This window comes from Sciurus carolinensis, chromosome 6 (genome assembly GCF_902686445.1).
Source record: "Sciurus carolinensis chromosome 6, mSciCar1.2, whole genome shotgun sequence".
Taxonomy (NCBI): Eukaryota; Metazoa; Chordata; class Mammalia; order Rodentia; family Sciuridae; genus Sciurus; species Sciurus carolinensis.
In genome coordinates this window covers 36,175,087-36,197,027 of record NC_062218.1, presented here as the reverse complement: position 1 = coordinate 36,197,027, position 21,941 = coordinate 36,175,087, and the positions used below count along the sequence as shown (strand labels likewise).

At 34.9% G+C, this 21,941-nt stretch overlaps 1 protein-coding gene across 2 annotated transcripts; it reads right to left on the bottom strand.

Moving 5' to 3' along the window:
* Positions 1-312: 312 nt before the first annotated feature.
* On the bottom strand, positions 313-20,025 carry Rimoc1 (RAB7A interacting MON1-CCZ1 complex subunit 1). Of its 2 annotated transcripts, XM_047556485.1 has the most exons (7): positions 19,836-19,931; positions 18,885-18,943; positions 16,343-16,449; positions 13,702-13,848; positions 12,405-12,536; positions 11,237-11,351; positions 313-6,044 (listed from the first exon to the last, which is right to left on the bottom strand). In XM_047556485.1, the coding sequence occupies exons 2-7, from the start codon at positions 18,937-18,939 to the stop codon at positions 5,761-5,763; spliced, it is 840 nt and encodes a 279-aa protein (XP_047412441.1). In that variant the 5' UTR covers positions 18,940-18,943; positions 19,836-19,931; the 3' UTR covers positions 313-5,760. The 2 variants fall into 2 exon arrangements, with proteins under 2 accessions (XP_047412441.1, XP_047412440.1); XM_047556484.1 differs by lacking the exon at positions 18,885-18,943 and having other exon boundaries at positions 314-6,044; positions 19,836-20,025.
* Between the last annotated feature and the right edge of the window lie 1,916 nt (positions 20,026-21,941).

Sequence of the window (21,941 nt, the reverse complement as noted above, 5' to 3'; positions counted from 1 at the left end):
ACATCCACATAGGGATGTATAAATAACTATGCTTTAAAAGTCAAAAGAAGATCAGTAGGGGAAAGGGACCAAAAGGTGGGGGGCGGGGGAGTGCTGGGGAGTGATATTGGTAAAATTATATTGTCATATTACATGCATGTATGAATATGTAACAATAAATCTTATCATTGTGTACAACTATAAGGCACTAATAAAAAATGTGGAAAAAGAAAACAAAAGGTAATGGAAATAATTCTGTGTATTTAAGCTACCAACCTGATACATAATTCAGCATATTTGTTTACTTTGTTTAGGATTTTTTTGCCAAAGATCAAAAACATGGCCTTTTAAACTATGACTCAATTTTATTTTATAACACATATACATTATTCCAAAGTCAAACATACAAAATTCAAGGCATATCCAGAGAAATCTAGCTTCCATACTGGTCTTTCCATCTAGTTCCTCTTCTCCTACCCCACCATAGTTAACATTTTTTTTTAAAGCACACATAATTTGTATCCTTTCATAAATAAATAGCATTATACTATATACTTTCCACCTTCTTTTTAATAATTATTCCACAGCATTATATGGAAATATTCACTGCTTTTTATAGTCATATACTCAATTATGATCATGTACCAGTTTATAATGACCTACTTTTAAATGGGATATACATATATTTTATATTATATCTATATATTTAAATTAATTATATTTCATTAAATGCCTCTGTCTTGTGAATTTAGAAATATACCAAAAGTAACCAGGCTGATAATTAAAAGCATAAGTTTTAAAAAGGGTATATATGATACTTGGATGACTAATACTAAATATAGTGGGTATATTTGGATGGTGGAGCTGAAAATGTTATAACAATTAACTTTAGGTTTTCTGGCCACATCAACAAAAAACATATGAGATTCCTATCCAGTCCATGAATTCTTAAAAACCTACTTCCTATCTAAAATGACCAAGCATGGCTTGAACTAAGGAAAATACAGTGCATACCGGACATAAGAGTTCGTTACTCAACTCTTCTGGCTGATGAGCATTCTAATATTAGCCAGCATGCTGAATGAGGTATGGCTATCCAGAACTACTCAAACATTAAGGAAAACAATGGTAGCTAATTCTTTCTTGTATGTTCTTACTGTGGCTAGGCACTAAAACACTTTTTGAGTATCAATTCATTTAATCTTCAAAATCTTGTGACATGGGTACTAGTAATATTCCTTGTGTTAAAAAAAATAGAAAATTAAGGCACAGAAAGATTAAGTCACTTACATAGTAGACACACAGTCAGGAAATAGGCTGTGATTTGAACACAGGCCTACTGGCTCCAGAACCCACAATCCTAATCTTTATGCTATACTGTCTGAAAGTTATCAAGACCAGATGAAAATAACATTCAGAAGGTAGAATAATAAACTGAGATTTCAGAGGCTTTCATTCTGATGTAACAGTAAACTAAAAAAGAAGACCAAAACCACAAGATACAAGTAGGGGAATATGAGTTTATTTTTTTACAAATTTTAAATGTTCCAGAACATTTTACTTGAATATTTTCACTAGAAGTAGGAAAAACAAAACGAAGTACAGTAGAGAACACCAGCATAAATATATAATACATACCTTAATTGTGGCTATATTAAATGTATCTTAATGTAATACTTCCATAAGTATGACAACTCATATTGTGTTAAAAAAATATAGGGAAGTGGTATTAGAAAATTATAGAATCCTGGATTCACGTCAGATAGGGTACCCTTACTGGAGCCAGAAAAAGGGCCCTAGAAGGTGAAGAGAAAAAGAGACAGTCTAAAACTAGCATGTTAACCAGCTGTAGGGTCTTGAAAATGCTATTAAAATGAATCTAGGAATGCTTTTAGACATAGCTCACACTTAAAAGAATACCAGAATTCACAGCTGGACTGTAAAGCTAGGAATGTAATTTTATGCTAAGTTTTAGCCATGACTCTCACCTCACTCTACCATATGCAAAGGAATAAGGAAAAGTCAGGATTTGCACCTTAATGAGCATCAATTAATTCACAGTAGCCAGAAACCCTGTAAATGTAGCAAAACAGACCCTTAACTAAGTGTTAAAAGTCTAGCTGACATCAGAAAATTCATACTGGGAAAAGAATCATACAAATTTAAGAATTGTGAAAAATCCTTTAGCAGAGTTTAAATTTTATTAGCCATCAGAGAATTCAAATTGAAGAGAAACCCCACACGTAAAAAGTGCAATAGGCCTGTAGGTAACATCACCCACTGGTAAAGCCCATGCTAAAAAGAAATCCTTTAAATGTAACAAAACGTAAAGTCTTAAGAAATTACTCATTCCTTAATTCAGTATCAGTTCCATAGGAAAGAAAAACTATATTTGTGAATATACTATAACTACAAGGCATTTACACAACAGGGTTGAATTTGAAGGACAGAATGCTTCGGTAATAGAAAGGTGCTTAGAGGTAACTTCCCTAACACTTTAAATAAAACAGCACCCACTGGAGTCTTGTTAAGCCCCTTCCCCGCTTTATTCTTCATACTATTGATCACTTGACACATATATTCCTTAAAATGCTTTGTGTAACTTCCTCCTCCAGAACTCTGAAACAGGAGGGTGTTTAAAATGCAATATCCTTAGTGCCTTAGACAAAATATGGCAGTAGTTGCTGAGTAAATGAATGAATTATGGTACTTTCCTTATGTGGAATATTTGGTATCCTAAGGTCATTTCTTTCTAAATGAAAGAGATTCCATTTACGAGGCTTTAACACATACAAAAATGTATTTTTCATTTATCACACACTAGAGTAAAAAGCACTTTTACTGTTATGGTCTACAAATTAATTCTCCAATTGTTTGGGGAATGGAAAATTGTACAAAAAAGCACCCAGTAATACCCTCATAATCATACCAACCAGTGAATCTACAAGGGTCATGAAGGCAAAATGAAATTCCCAGCTTCTGAAGATAAAGTTCTCTTATTTTCTCAGGTTTGGAATCTAAATAATACTTTCTTCCTCTGAGGTGATATATATCAAGCACTGTTATGTATAGCCTGGCAGTTTGAAATCCAAATAGCAGCAACCCTTTTATGCAGTTTGGCACTTAAGAATCATGCCTCATTAATTCAAAAAACATTACTAAGGGCTGATCATGCCTTTAGCATTATATATAAAGGTACATTTTAAAATAGAGTTCACCCAGTAAGGAAAGGAAGTAGGATAACATGGGAAGGGAAGACTAAGAAAATGTAACAAAGGAACATCTAATTTAGATTGCAAAAGGCTGATAAAAGCCTCTGGATACAATATCACTGAAGTTGCATCCCAAAAGATAAGTAGGTGTTCACTTGCTACAAAGAAGGACACAGAAGTGATGATGTCTACAAAGTTACTGAGGCTGAAAAAACACAAGCACATTTGGGGAAGGTACTGGAAGTACCTACAATTGATAGATCATGACCTCTGAAAATAGAAGGGACAGTCTGTGCTTCTAAAAACCATATTAAAAGTGACTTAAATCTTCATATTCAGAAAGCCCAAAGGTATTTTCATAATAAAATCTGCTAAAATGCTAAGTTCAATACAAATCTTGGCTGTGCAAACATAAGCCAAGGGGGTTGGGCAGGGATGGGGAGAATTTATCCTTACCCTGAAGGCTCTATTTGAATTTTTATGTTTATCAAAAAGGAGCATGGATTTTCAATGTTTGACCAGAATATGATTATAGAGGATGTTTACAGAGACAAGGCTGGAAAGGTATACATTATACCCTGCTCTGCAGAAGATCTAAAAATGATAAAACATCATGAAGCAGGAAAGATTTTGCACAAAAGATCAGAATTTGATGTTTGGACATACTGAATTCAAAATTATTGTGGATGTTTTTCTAAATGAAGCTATTTAATGAGCCATTAGAAATGAGATTTAGAGAGCAAGAGGGAGGCTGGAGTCCAGGTTACTGAACTGGGAATCAGCTTGATATTAAAGGTGGTGGAGGAAGCAATGGCTGTGAATGAGATCATATAACTAGAGTATTTAGAGTAAAAAGGAGAAAAAAATGAGGGAAAAGGGGTAAAGAAGGAAAAGAACTCTCATTTAGAGTTCTCTAGTAATATAGGCTGAAAATGAGAAATCACCAGGGAAATGAGGGAAATAACACAGAAGAAATCTGTAGCACAGATTTGCCTTCAAAAGGAAGCAAGTAACCTCTTTTCTTCTAAAACAGGGGAAAATGAATAAAGATAGTAAATACTTGCTGATTTCCTTCATAGCTTCAACTCTGTCATACACAATGATAGGAGGAAGGACATACTCTGGGGGAGGGGCAGAGTGTCTGAGGAAAGTGACAAAGTTTGGCTCAAGTACAGTGGGAAAAGGGAAAGGACATCTAGTAACAAACAGAAGGCTTATTGTGAGGGTTCTTCTGAAAGAGACATTGTGATCCCACTTTGAAGGGCTACATGTCCTTCCCACAGAACTCAACAACCCAGAAAAGGTAGCTAATTCAATGTTAGGCTCACAGAATGACTAGGCTGAAGAATACGAGGGAATATGGAAAACGGGATAGAAGTGCCCCAGAAAGCTGAGGATGGACAAGGAAGAAAGAAAACCTGAAAGAGGCTGATAATTTAGGAGTAAGGGGAGCAAGAAAAAAAGCCTGTAAAGAAGCTACAGATTGTACAAAAATCAGGAAATAAAAAAGAGGACAAGATGAGAATTGTCATCGGCTACTGAAATGTAAGATTTTAGAAACAGAAACTTAAGGAAGGTTAATGCTCAAGATGTGGTCATGGGAATAAGCTGCTGGAATGTGATAGAGTCACTAGAAGTCCAGTGTAATACACTGAAGTCCAGTGTATTACCAAGGTACCAGACAGCTCATCCCAAGATAATAGGAGTTGAGGTAGACAGAAAGATAGTGAGCAAGGTATCAAATAAGGCTCTCAGGCCTTTAGCATTCTACCCCTATTGTTAAGGGCAAAAAAATAATAAAACTTCAATACAGTATGAAAATATGTGCCCTAAGAGTATATGAAGTAATGATGGACTAACCTAACCTGATTTTTATCTTCCTTACTTGAGAAAATATGCATCTTAAACAAAATAGGAAAATCATTTTTAAACATTCGTAGAATGCCCAAGAGAAATAAATTATTTTTTCCCAGTACTGAGGGATTGAACCCAGAGCCTCATGCATGCTAGAATTTTTAAAAACTCTAAATATGATTAGTAGTAATACATGGCAAAAGAGCTCAACAGTGATTTCTTTGTGGAGTCTTTTGTTATTAACCTTATTGGAAATGGAATCTGAATATTAGTCATAATCTTTCATTTTGCCTACATTTATATCCAGAATACCTATTCAAAGCAGTGAGGTGAGCTAAAGTATAGCAAATTTCAAGAAAGGGAAATTAGAGTTTACGCTATATACATATTACAAAAAAACAATAACCATAAGTATTAGAAAAAAAATCTCTGAAAAGTTAAATAGGGCTCCTCCTTACTAATGACAGGATACCTGTAGTTCAAGGTGAGTTAGAATAACATTTATGCCATTTTAGACGTTAAGGAATCATTTTCCCCCCCACGGGCTTAAGAATATACAATTAAAGATGAAGATGGCATTTAAAGAAGGGCAACCATACTGGGTATCTAGATGTACTATAACATCAAATTCAGTTATCAGTATGTCTTCTTTCTGAAATTTCTTTTCCATCACATGGGTCTTTTTCTTTCTAATTGAAAAAGACTAGATGAATTACTACTTACAGGACTGCTGAAAGAAATTTAAAATTTGTTTTGCATTTGTTGTATTCCACTCTTGCTCTTTCAGGGGTCCTTCACACACAGATACATACTTTTTCAAAATTTTTTCTCCTACTTCTCGAAAATCCAAGGATTCCTTGTGTGTCATGCAGCTTGCTCCAGAAACACCAGTATCCATTTCATGATTTCCTGGCTGTTGATCTGCACAATGTTTCAATCCCCAGTAACACATTTCTCCACTGTACATCATGGCCAGCAAATGAATGTCACTAAATATTCCTGGGAAGGTCATTTATGATGAGAGGTCAGAATTAAAAGTTTAAAGAGAAATCCTAGTTGTTAAAACTCTAAAATTCCTTGTCATTAAGCATTATCTTTTCATCTCATTTACTTTAGTGATAACATGTAGAAATGCCAAAACTACTACAATCCTCATTTAAATAGCACTTTTTTCTCCCTATTAACTTATAAAAGATGTTCATCACAACAATAAAACCACTATTATCAAAGAATTTTTTTAAAGAACTGTTTAAGTTAGTGTTCCTAACCTTTTTGGGGTGTTCATCAGGACTTCTTTGAGAATTAATTTAATCAGTGGAACTCCTCTCAGAAATATACTCCAAATTCTGTACTCATAAACTCCCTGAATACCACCCATGAACATAACTTTCATTTTGGGGTATACTCTGCAATCACTGATATAGCTAAAGTCAAGTATTCTATAGCTCTTATATTTTTCAATGTGTCTACCAAAATCACATATCTTCATGCCCCTGAAAAGGTCATACAATTCCAAGTTATCAGAAATGCTTATACTACAAGATTTTGATAAAAGGTTGAATGCATTCTTCCTTTGAGTGGTAATTCCAGTAGCCAATTACATAAACATGTATATTAATTTGGAAGAAGATTTTTAAAAAGACTTAGAGCCAGGTGCAGGGGTGCACACCTGTAATTCCAGTGACTTAGGAGTCTGTGAGGCAGGAGGATTTCAAGTTCAAGGACAGCCTCAGCAACTTAGTGAGGCCCTAAGTAACTGAGTGAGACCCTATCTCAAAATAAAAAATAAAAAATTACCATTTAAAAAAAAGAATAAAAGAGATCTGGGTATGAGATCAACCCATGAGAATCTCTGAGTCTGTTTGTAAATCAGAAAAATTAGGATTCCATGTACCCTAAACATAGAACATTTTTAAGGAACATATGAAATTAAAATGTGTTCCAGAAAACAAAATAATATAAAAATACAAGGTCACTTAACTTCATAAGGCCACTAAAATACAAATAAATGACTTATTCTAATGTACCTGTACTTGTGTGATTATAAAACATACCTCACCTAATTATGATTCAATAGAAACTAAGACCATGATGGCAGAGATGAACAATTCAACTTCCAAACCTGTAGTTCCTACTGTTTTCAACCTACTAAAAGATATCTGAAGTTTCACAAGACAAGAAACAGTTTCAGCACAGTAGCTGGCTCATTAATGCATAGTTTGAAAAAGGAAAAAGAAAGCAGAATCTGAGATTTGCATTCATGAAAATGATAGGCTACACTATATTATACTTTGCATGTATAAAACAACTTCCACTTAATAAGTACAATGCCTATTACATATAATAATTTCTTTTTATTTTACTTCTTAGTAGTTAAGATCATAAACTTCAATGAAAAAGCTAGAGAGAGCACTAGATATTATTCAGGATTATTTTATATTCGATAATAGCATTTCATTGAACAAATATCCTTTTTATTTTTGTGATCCTATACCTTGTGTAGATAATACTAGCAACACCAATGTAGGCAAAGGAAGAGAAGTAAAAATGAAGGGAAGGTTTAATTTAAAAGCAGACTAAAGTCTTGGGGGGAGGGAGCTGAAGTACATCCCACAAGGTGACATCACCTGGGAAGGGTGAGAAGTCAGATCTGAGATTCAAATTTATGCCCCACTCTTTAGGTAAGCCTCATTTTTCACACTAGCAAGGAGTCAACTGCTTACCGATGTACAGATATTGTATGGGAAGGTCTTATTACAAAGAAAATGCAGAGCTATATGTGAAAGAATAGTTCTTACATTTAGCTTACTTTTGAACTACCTGGCAGACCTAACTAAAATGCTCACTGCTGGGTCCCAACTTAGATTTCAGATTCAGGTATAAGATTGAACCTAAAAGTTTATATTTTTTAGATAAATTCCTAGGATCTAGGACAAAGGTGATGCTGCTGGCTCATGGACTACACTTTCAAAGCTACTGCATTAAAATGCCAAAGGAAGGGATGAACATGTAAAAAATTAGGTACTTTCTACTGTCTACTCCCCAAAGGAGTCACTTTTCTATAGACGAGCTCTTTACTTGTCTGAATTTCCCTTGATATCTTCTTTTTCTGTTAATACTTAGAATGGTTTTTCACTAAAACACTTTGAACTGTAAAATGTCCATGGTAAATGTATATGTGACAGTGGGGAGAGTATATGAGATGTGGGGAGGTGGGAGCAGTATGGAAAGGAAGTATAATTGTTACAGTTTGGATCTAGAATGACCCCCAAAGCTATGTGGAAGGATTGGTTGCCAGTCTTTGTAACTGCTGGAAAGTAGAGGAACCTGAACTTTTAGGAGCAAAGGTCTACTGGAAAGAAATTGGATCATCAAAGGTGTGCGCTTGAAAGGGATATTAAGATCCTCGCCTCCTGTTCTTTCTCTGCTTCTCAGCTGACAGGAGCTGAACAACTATGCTCCCCCATGTGTTCCCTTCCTTGATGTTTTGCCTCACCACAGGCCCAAGTGACATGGCTAAGCAACCACTTTCTGAAACTCTGAATCACAGGGTCTCAAAACTCTTCTCCTTTTGAGTCGTTTAGCTCAGGTATTTTGTCACAGTGATAGAAAGCTATACAATAGTAATTCATGAAATGAGGGTGAGTAAAGTAAGATGTCTTCCACTGACAAAAAAGATGGCCAGACTAGAATCTTCTGACAGCATTATTGCACTAGTCTGCCCACATCTTAACAATTATGTGAATTTAATTAAAATAGATCCTTGGGCTTCAAATATTCAACCAGAACATGTACAAGGTACACAGAAAACTGTATTTTCAATAAGTTACCCAAGCAATTTGTGATACTAGTTCAGAGTTGCCCTTTATGGAACCTGAAATCCCGGTTCTGTATTAAGAAGGGGGCCAAAGGACTGCATGGGAGGGAGGATCCTCAGTGGCATTTAAAAAGGGGGACACAAACCAAGGATGTGAACACTGGATAGTATTTTGCTTTGCCCCATTTGACTCCAGGGGTATTCTTATAAGGCTATTTTTAAAAAACTTTTATCTGATAAGTCTATACCCCAAAATTAAAATTTTCTGGTCCCCACTTCAGAGAAAAGAGGCTAAAGTAGTAAAGAAGTAAGATAAAGAGGTTTATACATAATTGTTGGTAATTATTAGTAGCTGAAAATTTAATAACATATCAGTAATGTCCAAAGGACAACACAATTATTTTCCCTTCTAAGTATCAAAAGGAAGTAATCATAGTAAGCACACACTGTCTTGAGTTTTACCTAAAATTAGATAAATTATCACCAACATTTGGCCACAAAAAAATATTTTGATGCCTCATATAGAATTTTTTGCTCTAAACATTTTATTCTAAGAATTGTATTTTAGATTTGCTAACAAAAATAATCTGATCCTTTCTACAGGGCCTTGGGAGAAACTTAGCCTATGAAAAATAGGTTTCCTAGCTACTTAATCATGTACAGAGAGACAGATTCAGGTAAAGCAAACTTCTTTAGATGAGAACAAGAAGTTAATACCATAAGAGAGCTAAGGACTTAGCAAAACTTTTGTGGTTGACATTTCTTTTTCCCTGGAAATTGCTTTAATATCATATCTAATCCTTTAAATTCCCCTGTGAACGAAGCATTTGAAGCAAGGGGTTAATATATTCAAAGCATGACTGAAAAGAATGCAGTAATATATGCCTCCTGAAGAAAAAAATTCCAGGCTTTTGGAATTTTTGGAGTGTCTTACCTTAAAACCAGAAATAGGAAAATGAGGGAAATAGGTGACTTGTGCACTTTCTTTAGTTCTAAATAGACTTCAGTACTAATCCTCACCTTTTTCTTTTAAACAGTGTTCTAGGTTAAGTGTTCAATGGAATCAGTCCATGTAGGACTGACTGAGGTGTGTGTTGAGGAAATTACTTAAAAGGTCATTTTCAATACTTCTGATTAGTTCATCAGTTTTATCTGGTATAACTAATGACTAATATACATTTTTCCATAAATACATCAAAACTATGTTTGTCAAAACATCATGCCCACTGTGTGAACTCTGTATTCACAATAGATTGTTTTTGTTTAATGAAATGTGTTTTTTAAAAAAATGCCTCAGGAAGCTAGGAAAGAAACAAAAGGAATTAAAATGTTTAAAATTCTAGAATTTTCCTCAAGAAATTTTCTTAGCATTTCTCACATTTCATTTTCTTCCACAAAAAAAATCAGACAAAGCATAATGAAAATTCACATGTATGCTCCAGTGTCAACTGAATCTCTGTGACCTTGAATAGATCCCTGGATCTCAGTTCCTCCATTTACAAAAAAGAAATGGTAAAAGTCAGTTCTTCCCCTGACTTCAGTTCAAAATTCCAATGATGCTGAATATCCAGTTCTTAGAATTGTTAAGGGCATAGATATTTGTGGCAGAAACAGCTGCCACCCAATATTTATCCTCTCCCCACCTCCTCAGTAAAGAACTTTAATTTGGAATGGCAATGTTATCAGGTTAAGGACTATACTATTCAAGTTTCCTTACAGCTAGGTGAAGTGATTGAATTAAACTGGTCAAGGAGTGGAAGGATTGTAAAGAGCTTCTCAGAAGGCTATTCTAAAGGAGCTGACTTGGCTAAAAGAAATTCCCTTCTGCCATCGTAGAAGCCGGAAACATAAGTGACGCAGAAAAGGATTTTGGAATATCAAGTACGAAGGCAATGTCCTAAACAGGAATACCTGTTGCAAAACTCTGTATTGTTACTATTGTACTCTAAATAAAGTGCTTCCCTCTGAATCTGAAGGACTCTGGTTCTAAAGAGGATAGAAGAAAAAGATAAGAATATCATGTCATGGAACCACTATAAAAGCTCTGGATTTTTTCTTTTTAATGTGAAAGAGCATAAATGTCTACATTGACACAAATATACAAATCTTGTTCTGATCAGAGCTATGCAGGAATGCAAAATTTGTAAAATTAACATGATATAAAACTCTCCCCCAAATTATTAAATAGCAGAGATTAGAAGAATTTTTGCACATTACATGAAGACTTTAATCTCTGAATTTCTTAAAAAGATCTGTTATTAGTTTTTGTCTATAATCTAGCTTGAAATGTATTTAAATCAGAATAAAATCTAACAAACTTCCTAAAATCTTAAAAAGCTTTAATTAGAAAATGTTAAAAAATAGTTCACATTACCTGCACTCAGTAATGTAGCTGTGTCTAAGTCTTGAAAAGAAACTCCTTCATTTAACTGGATAGGACACCGATAATTTAGCATTTGTAGCAAGTAATTGATTCCATCAACAAGATGCTAAATAAAAATCAAAGCCAAAGCATTAAAGTATTATATACAGAACTATATCAACTTCAAATACTTTCTCCCACTCTTCAGCCAGTGAAAATGGGCTAGTATACAGATATATCTAATGGTTATTAAATTTCAATGGTATAAGGTCCCATAACTTCAAGATTTTCATAAGTAAGTATACCCCTCCAAATAAGAGTACAGAAAAGAAAATGTTAACCAAGAACACATGGTTCAGTAATATACTTGTCAAATAAATGCTATCAAAGGTAGAAAAGGATAAATATCATAATGATATGTCAAAACAACTTATTAAAAATTTGTATGTGTTCATAATTTAGAAAAAATATTATCAAATGTCTATATTTGAAAGTGTGATCTTCCATTCCAAGTCCACCTAAACTATGTTTACATTCAGTTGAGTTAAGATTCCTTACTGGTACAATACTGAGACTCATGTCTATCTTAAATGATTGGTCAGAACAGTCAAGATGACTCAAGAGATCCACAATTTTTGAGAAGCAAGGGCATGCGGTTCTTTAGTAGTAATTTATTGACAGAGGGATGCTTGATCCAAGATGTTCTTCAGCCAAAAAAAAAAATTACACACACACACATACATATACAGATATATATGATTAGGGATTAATATTATTTATTTTATATTAAAGAATTAAAATTCAGAACTTAAAAAAATCATGTAGAACCCCCAAATGACAAAGTGATTTCACATTATTTTATTTAATCTTCACATGAAATTACAAGTTAAGATTATACAGCTAATAAGTACAAGACCTAGAATGGAAGCCCAGACCCTTTGATTCCACTACTGTTTTTTTTTTTTCATATTTTTTTAGTTGTCAATGGACCTTTAATTTAATTAATTAACTTATTTATATGCAGTGCTGAGAATCGAACCCAGGATCTCACACATGCCAGGCAAGTACTCCACCACTGAACCACAACCCCAGCCCTCCACTACTGTTAATATTTTAATAAAGACAGCTTTTGAGAACCTATATGTCAACAATCAAGAATGTATAAGAAATGTCTTTTTACCTTTTTAAGCAAAGTTGATTTTCTCAAGAGCCACTCTCTTCTTTTGGTCAGAGAATGACAATACATATATAGTAAGGCTCCTCGTCTCCAAGAGAGACATTCAAGTAGTTCATCCCCAAGCAAATCACAGGGCTGAAACACACACACACAAAGCCAAAAGAGAAACCTGATGTCTGAAGAAGTCAAATTGCAAAAAATTTAGCAATCAAAAACACTCATTTCACAAAAGGTGCTCATATTTATCAATTTACACAGGAATAGCTATCTTTGAATCAAGCAAAAATACTGAACTCTACTAGTATATAAAAATTAAAATAATTTTTAATTTTACAAAATAACTTAAAAAATATTTTAGTACCAAATTCCTCTAATATATCCAAAATACAGACTACAATCTAATAAAAAAGATAGCTTTTCAGAAGTGTTACTTGAAGCAAGATCATATCTATTTCTTTAAAGGATAAAAATAAGCATTAGAGAATTTAATAAGAATTAGATTGCTAGAATAAAATACTGAAAAGTTATACACAAGAATGATATTAGTAAATCAAAAGTTTTATAGTGGAATGGCACTTAAATCTTGGAATGATTTGTTTCCATAGTTAGCCTTCCCTAATAAATACACAGAGCAAAGATATCTAGGTAAGCTAGTCAGTAGACACTTAAAGATTAGAAATTATTTGCTAGAAAGATTATCTAGGACTATGAATATAACCCTTGCAATCACCTAAACAGAGATGATAGTAAAAAGCATGTGAACAGGTTGTCAAACAAGATAAAATACAGACTATCAGAGGATGAAGGTAATGTCCTTAGAGAGTAGCAATGTTTCAAGAATGAAGGAAAGGGAAAACAGCAAGAGAAGGCTTCCCAGAAATAAAGGAGAAAAGAGCATGCAGGGGCTCCAAGGGATTGAATGATCAATGCTAAGAAAGGTAGCAACAGTTCAGAAGGATCAAGACTAGAAAAAGTATAACAGATGTGGTAATGAGATTTCTAATAACCTTGGAGAAAAACAGCACCTGCAACCATAAAGGGAGCAAAAGTAGGGAATATCTGTTTTTATAAAGGCATTATAAATATAATTCCATCATGCAAATATTCTGAAAATATTTAGTAAAATACAATATTTTACTCTGACATTGGTCTGCAGGGGTAAGCACTCATATCTCTCTCCTTCAATCTTAATTTAAAACAGAAAGATACATTCAAAAAGAAAAAAAAAAATAGTCTCCAAAGAGCAGGATAGCAAGAACTAGCAGCATTCCACATTAATTTATACAAGTGCAAAACTTACTTTTGGGTGCATATTATTTTCTTTAACTAAAATTTCTGGTTCTGAAAGAAATCTGATCAGTTCTTTTACTTTCTGTGAAGAAGAGTCTTCAGGAAAATCTTCATCTACTAGCTTGTTCTCCTCAAAATATGTCATGTCCAAAATAGCCTAAACAAAAAAGAAAAAAAGAATAAGTTATTTAAACTTGAAAAAATAAATTATTAGAGTTCAATTTTGCATATGTAGAAGATATGTATGTGTGTGTATATATACATATGTATACATCTACATCTCATATATGCATACATGTATCAAATATTCTAGCACAGTAGTTGAATTTGGGAAGTATGCAAAATGTCTAGTTATAAAAATATCTTGAAATAGACATTATAGAAAAGTTTATAGGTAGTTGCACATAGTGAACACCTATAATCCTAGGGATTTGGGAGGCTGATGCAGGAGGATTCCAAGTTTGAGGTCAGTCTCAGCAAATTAGTGAGACCATTTCTCAAAATAAAAAAAGGACTGGGGATGTAGTACAGTGGCAAATGCCCCTGGGTTCAATTCCCAGTACTGGGGAGAAAAAAAAGAAAGAAAACTCTGTAAGTATTTTATCTTACTAAAACACTAGGTTAGTAGTTATCTTGCTTCTCTCAAAAAATAAAGTATTTTTTTTAAATATATTTTTAATTGTGAATGAACCCTTATTTATTTACTTATATGCGGTGCTGAGAATCGAACCCAGTGCCTCACACGTGCTAGGCAAGCACTCAACCACTGAGCTACAACTCCAGCCCCATGATTATGTTTTAATGTAAGTTAATCATATATAATAAATTATGAAAGTGTCATCAATTATTACATTTTATGTTGTTTACATATGTATGATCCCTGAAAATCGTCTAAACACCTATAGTATTAAGGTCACCACTTCTAGTTTTGTATATTGAAATTTTCGGAGGATTTGTTTTCCCAAATGCACAGTCAGTATTTGGGGGCTATCTATCCTGCCACCCAATAGTGAACACATACTAACAACATATGCAATTCAAACATCAAGTCACCAGGAGTCCTAAAGACATGAAACATTCAGTTCAAGCACCTTAATACTTTTCAATGCTTTTTCTTTTTTTTAAATCTCCTGAATTAAGACTGAGGAAATTGGATTCTAGTGTCAGTTCTACATTAATCATCTAATTAACCAAGGACAAGTCAATTTTATTTTTTCTGAAGCTGTTTCTTCACTGGTAAATGATAAAATGGATTAAATGCCTTTCAAAATTCCTTGTTTTGAAGATAAAATAAATTAATACATGTGAAGCATGTGAAACATTACCTAGCACAGTTAGTGATATTTAAAAGGTAAATGTTACTATGTACAAAGCCTAAGCCAGGAAAGAGAGATCAGCATCTCATGGAAGATGGTCTGGTAATTCAGAACTCTAAATAAGGTTCTAGAAGGTGTGGGAAATTTCAATCTGTATTTCTAGGTCTTTTGCTTTATTCTTAGAAATAAGAAAATGTTTAGAATTCCCTCATATGAAAGCAATAAAATGACATCTACATACACAAACAAGAAAAGAAAGTTTTCTGAAAGGAAAAAGAGTCAGGCCAAGTACCTGCCAAATTATAATCGTTCTTAGGTGTTTGTCAATAGCTGTTTAGGTTCATTCAATCATACCTGTTTGAAAGCAGAAATCATCTTTATGTACGTCCTAATAGAAAGCATAGTGCCAAGTATGTAAATGCTATAAATGTGCACTTTGGAAACTTTGAGTACTCTACTTTTCATAACCATTTCATCTTTCTAATCGTACAGCAATTAGTAAAAGGCATACAAAAGCACTTTAACAAGAAGTATAATCCAAATGTTAGTTTATTATAATGAAATTTTATTTTTAAATGTCAGTTTGCCTAAGCAGTATTTGAAAAACAAAAAACAAGAAAACAAGTACTATCCACAGAGAGGCCTGAATTTAAAGGAAAGTAAAAGAAAAAAGGGGAAACAGAAAAATATTATGAATGTACATGACACTAGCAGAGGGAACCATGTTTAGAATCCTGAGAAAAGGTGAATTTCAGGAAAATAAAAATAACAGTACTGTTAGAGTCCCCTACTCCCTCTGAAACCTGCAAGCTCTTAAGACACTGAATGCTATTCTTTTTTTTTTTTTTTTTTTTTTGTGGGTGCTGGGATCGAACCCAGGGCCTTATGCTTACAAAGCAAGCACTCTACCGTCTGAGCTATCTCCCCAGCCCCTACTGAATGCTATTCTGTGTTAGCTACCCATAAAGGTAACCATCTTCCACTGGATGCTGATCTCTCTTTCCTGGCTTAGGCTTTGTACACAATAACACTTAGCTTTTACCTGCAAGACTTTTTTCCTAACTCTTCTTATCAACACATTAAATAAATTCTACTTCTTTGCATTCTGCTTTATAGTTTAAAAAAAAAAAAAAAAAACAAAGCATAAACTAGGGCTGGGGATATAGCTCAGTGATAGAGTACTTGCTTAATGTGCACAAAGCCCTGGGTTCAATTCCCAGCACTGCAAAAACAAAGAAAAATAAACCAATTTTGTTATGTCTACACTTTGGAGTCTACCACCTAAATAAGAAATCTGCCATCATAAAATGCCAGAGTTCACATCTGTTTCAGTACCTGTGTATAAAGTTCTAGAAGATTTGATGGATTTGAACATTCTTTCTCTTCTCCACATAAGAGTTTCAGTTTTTCCAGAGCTGCCGAGGCCCGAATTAAAAAGTGATCTGTAAAAAAATTAAAACATGAGAATTATTTCACAAATCTAGAGTGCCTAAAAGTTAAGTATCTGAGATGACAAAGTGAAACTATACTACAGAATACAGAGAAATAGCAAACAATATCTTATCTAAAATATTAAGTATAACACAATGCCCAATTCTAATGAAGTAAATTTATAATGGAAATTTATTCTGAAAAGCAAGACTAAAAACTTCCTGGATTCTATTTAGGAAACTGCTATTTCCTGAATGCAGTGTGTATTCCCATAATGCTTCTTCTATAATGCTGATCCATCCCACATGCTTAAATAATAAATTTATAACTTTTACTGGAAAAGTACAAATACTATATATAAATCCACTGATAGGGCTTCTGAAAATGTGTAATTTCATAAAAATATTTGTAAAGGTTTTTTAAAAGAATATGATTGACCAAATCAAATGTTTCATAAAATATCAGCACTGGAGGCAATTACAATGTAATTATAACCTAATTTTGTTTAGAGCTATTACAATTACAATTATGTAATAATTTTGTGTATTTTATTTTTTTAAAACAGACATGAAACAAATTACCTTGTTCCTTCAAAAACTGGGTAAAAAGGAACAATAGGTCTTCTTATCACAACTCATCCAACTCTTCTTCCTGTCTCCTATTTTTTCCCCTTTTCCTACTGTCATTATCCCTTTGCTGCTTCTATGATTTTAGTCTTTATTATGTATCCACACAAAGGTACTACAGGTCATTCTGTATCACCTCATGTAGTAAAATTTAGATATGCCTACTATTGTGCAAGACATTCAAGTCCCTGAGCTTGCCCATTTGTTTCTCCTCTGAAATATAGATCATTCTTCCCCATCGGCTAATGGACACATTATGTAGCACTTGGTGTGGGTCCATTTGATCCAGCCTTGGCAGAAAGTTCCATTAAGCTGTTCAGTGTCAGAGCAAAAGCACCAACCATCAGGCTATGTCCATTACCAGTTACATGATGACCTTAAGTTTCCCAGGTAAAGACCAGGAAAGGTAAAGACTCTTACCAGATTCTGACTGCTGTTAAGATTCACTATTCACTTGAACTGAATGCTCCCTATTTAACAGTCTTCCTATCTGTCCTTGACCCAGAAGTGCCAAGTACACAACCCAGAAAAAACAGATTCTACTGTGAACCAAAATTACAGAATATAGCACTCCTTACAGTGCCTCTTTAGAGACTGTGTTCACATTTTTTCTTAACTTGCAAGATTATTATAAACATATGATTGAAAGAATGGAACTAGAGACCATTATGTTATGTGAAATAAGCCAAACTCAGAAGATTAAGGGTCATGTTTACTCATACATGGAAGCTGAGAGGAAAAAGAGAGAGAAAAAAAAAAAAAAAAGGTGGGGTGGTAGTCTCATGAAAACCAAAGGGACTAGAGGGTGGAGGGGAGTGGGGGGAAATACTCGGGAATGATACTGTCCAAATTATATTGTTATATTATGTGCATATACAAACACATAAAACAAATCCCATCATTATGTACAACTAAAGTGTACCAATAAAAATATGTGGAAAGAGAAAAAATAAAATGAATATCCTAAGTATTTAAAAAATTTTTTAAAGTCTTGGATTGAACCCCCTAAACCACTGCTGAAGGAGTGACATGAATACCATAGGGAAGCTGTGATCGTGGCATAGCTATTATTTTTAGAAAAGTCGGTAAAAATGCAATATATCTATTAGAACTATTCAAAGTAACAACTGGCAAGGCAAAAGATGAAAAGTGATTCTTATATAATCTCTGGAGAAAGTCCCTCTCATAGCATATTTCCAAACAGTAAACATACTGTACTTGTACAATTAAGAAAAAAAATAAAAATTGGCCAGAAATATAAAGGAGAGCATTCCTAGATGGAATAATATCTGACTGTATCTCATCTAATTTGAATAAGTCAATGGGAACTATCAATCCCTACAACCTGGTATAAACAAATAGTTGTTACATTAAAGGACAATTTTTTAACATATGCTATTTTGTTGTGTGGGAAACAAATGCCAAGTCTAATTCAAATACATGCAGTCTTGTTTAAATTAAACTTCACAAGAAAATATTGGTAATATTTTAATAAGATCAATTTAAATACTGATTTATAGTCCATAATGTGGACAGCTACTATTACAATTTTAGTAAACTTTCAGAAAAATGACATCTCCAAATATGAATACATACTAACAGACTTTAATATTCAGGCTTCATGCTAAACTGAATTAAAGAATTTCTCCACAGGAAAATGAGAATGACTCATTGGTCCAGTGATAAGTGATTAAAAAATAATCTGTGATCTCTTTGGATAGGTCCAAATATGGCTGGAATTAGAGGTAACTTGGATACACTTCCAGGTAATTACTACTACTATCCACAAACTATTCATGTGAATCCTAAGATTCACTTACCACAAACCAAAAAAGAAGTCAGCTTCAGGGTGGTCTGTGGGTCTTTGAAGAACATACTCCTGAGAAGAGATAATCCGGTAAACAATCTTCACTGAAACTAAGTCATTTCATCTTAGATCCTATTCAGTAAATTCACCAACTATTCAATGACTTAGGAAAATGTCTCACTGTTGTTCTAATGAGAAATGAGTGAACCCTTAAGAATTATAACACCTACCTGTCGGTAGTAAAGGTTCAAAACTCAAAAAGGGGTTATGTAGAACCTAAAGTAGCTGGGAAGTAATGGAAAGAGAACTGGACTTGAATTCAAAAGATCAAGGTAACTCCTAAGCCAGTTTTTCCAAAGGAAACAGCTCCGACGTTTTCAAAACAAGTGTTCTAATACTCACAGAGCCCTTGTGAGAAATAATATGACACACGTGAATCAAGATCGTTTAAATTACACCAATGTAAAGCTCTTCTGTACAATATTATTTTCAGTTGAGTTTTAATCCAAAATATGGAACGGGAATTTATAATGGAGTAATAAAATAGTGTAACTGTTATACATGCCTATTTATCTTTACTGGGTGCAAAACTACCATTGTTTGACAACTATCACTCAATTTAATTCTTTAAACGTTCGCGTGTACTTTTAATTAACACTACACTTTTTCCAATGTTACCGAGACGGTTAGATCCGACAGCACACATCTGGCTCAGATGTAAACAAGAAAGATTTCACCGGTTGGTTATGAAAAATGCGGTTTGGAAAGCAAACGCCTCGCCAATACAAATTGTAGGGAAAGGACTATCCGCCGCGCGACAGAGGATCGGAAGAACAGAACTTTGGGTGGCGACGACCTGGGACTCCCACGGACTACAGGCCGCAGCCTCCAGTCCTTACAGCCATCCAACACCAGCCCTGAACCACCGTCCTCCCGGCCGCCTCCCTCTCCTGCGCTCCCTCACCGTCTTCACCCGCGGCTTCGCTAAGTTGCTGTATGTGGGCTTGAGCCAGGTCCCCCAGCTCTTCCACTCGCCTCACCACACTTGAGACAGCGGCCGCCATGGCCACCACCGGCGGGCACGCCCCGGTCACGTGACCGCGCCCAGCCGACGATCACCTGATTCCCCAGCTTCTGCCGGGCGTCGGGGCGGAGCTTGACGGGTGGTGGGAGGAGACTTCAGCTCCGGGAGAGGACAGACCCGTACCGGCAAAGGTCGTTCCGGGGTATTTTATTCCTCCGAACTCCCCCCTCCCTCCCACAATTCTGTGCAGCCCGGGCTCTAGGGGCGGGTGTGATGCAGGGGCACACCTTCCTCCTGCCCCCTTCTCTAAGCCAATAGGAAGCCAACCATGCCCCAAGGTGATCCAATGGGAAATCATCTCTCTCCGCCAGCTCGGGGAAAAAGAGCGCCACCGCGGCAAACCAACCAGCAGGAAGAGGGTGGGCCGGAATGTGTGGAAAGAGGACTATCGGGTTTGGCTTGTTAGTGAGGGAGGTTGCCTAAAATAAAATCATAATCTCTGGGTCTGAAATGGAAAGTCTGCGGGCCCCCGCGCAGGACATCAGGTCTCGCAGTGGTTGTCTGGGGGAGGGAGAAGGCTCCAGCCGTCGCGGAAGTTCCCAGTCTGCGTGGCTGAATATCTTTTCTAAGTCGAATTTCTGCCGTGGACTGTTTCATCTCTTTTTTTTCCCCTGACCAGCGCGCGATCATTCTACCCGTCTCGCTTCCAATTGTACTAAATGTTGCAGCTACAAAACTATTTCTGTTGTGTGCAGTTCTTCTCGAGACCCTGCCTGGAGGCGCTGTGAGGTTCAGCCTCTCGGTTGTGCATTTCAAGGTTCCCAAGGAGTCAACTCTTCTGCTTTGCATTCCCCTACTGCTTTCTTGCCTTTGGTCAAACAAATCTTGAATTCTGTTTATTCGTTTTTTATCTTCTTTCCTATGGGAGGTAGTTTTTTAACTTAATAAGAAACACTTAAAAGTACGGAAATAGTGTGTTGTGATTTTATAAGTAGTTGACCACAATGACTTCTTCACAGACCTTTGTAACACTGGTTTCTTCCTCTGTCAAATCACCCTTAATATTGTATTAGTTCTGTGTCCCCAGTGCCTCCTACAGTGCCTGGCACATAATACTCGGAAAATGTATATTAATTTGAAAAACAAAGCAAACCTCCAGTTGTCATGTGATTACAAAACTTAAGGCCAGGAAGTTTATATTATATGATCAAGGTGGGACAAAGAATTTAAAAAATCTGGTAGGCATTTGAAATCACAAAGTGCCAAAACTTTTAAGTATATATTCTAAAGAAAATTTACAATTCCCATGATACATTAAATAACTACAGATTTTTAGCAGGAAATATACTTAACGCTGGGAATTATTGCTTAGCCGATACACTTGATGTGTGCCTATTTTCAAGAAAGAGTTGGATGGGATCTGAGAGTATTGTGTAGTATGTGGTTCAGTCCCTCACTTACAGATGAGAAAATGAAAAGAAAGATTATTCCCTCCAGACCTTAGAATTCGGGATTCTGTGGTTTGTCCAAGATCATACAAAGTAAACACCCATAGAAAGCCCTCTTGCCATAAAGATATGCAGGAAACAGCCAAGTCTTACCAACATACACCAAACAAAATGCTCAAAGACAGAGAACCCCTCTACTAGAAAAGAAATATTGTTTCTCCAACTCAGTTTTTTTATTTTTTAACTTTAGGAAACCCCTATGAATACAACAAATGATAATACAATGCTAGTTTTTTTTTTTTTATTTTCAGAGAAGTTAACTCAATATACCAAAAATATCTTCTAAAAGGAATAATTGATCTCACTGGCCCATTTACCCCACCACTGATATATAATGGATAAAATCCAATTATCAAAGAAAAATTTCTAGGAGTGTTTATATAAATATAAAATTTTTGGTTGTCCTTGAATTAATCTGTACCATTATTTTGGAAACTTCCTTTAATCATTTTATATTTTTTGTAGGCCTTATATTTCCTTTTTAACTCCCAATGAACAGAGATACACATTTTATTAGTTGCCACTTGTATATAATAAG

Excerpts from the sequence above, each read along its gene's own strand:
- Rimoc1 (XM_047556484.1), bottom strand. The coding sequence starts at position 19,935 with ATGGCGGCCGCTGTCTCAAGTGTGGTGAGGCGAGTGGAAGAGCTGGGG. Across the intron at positions 12,537-13,701 it reads AAAATAATATGCACCCAAAA|CCCTGTGATTTGCTTGGGGA; the intron begins GTAAGTTTTGCA and ends TGTGTGTTTCAG. Across the intron at positions 11,352-12,404 it reads AATCAACTTTGCTTAAAAAG|CATCTTGTTGATGGAATCAA; the intron begins GTAAAAAGACAT and ends ATTTTTATTTAG.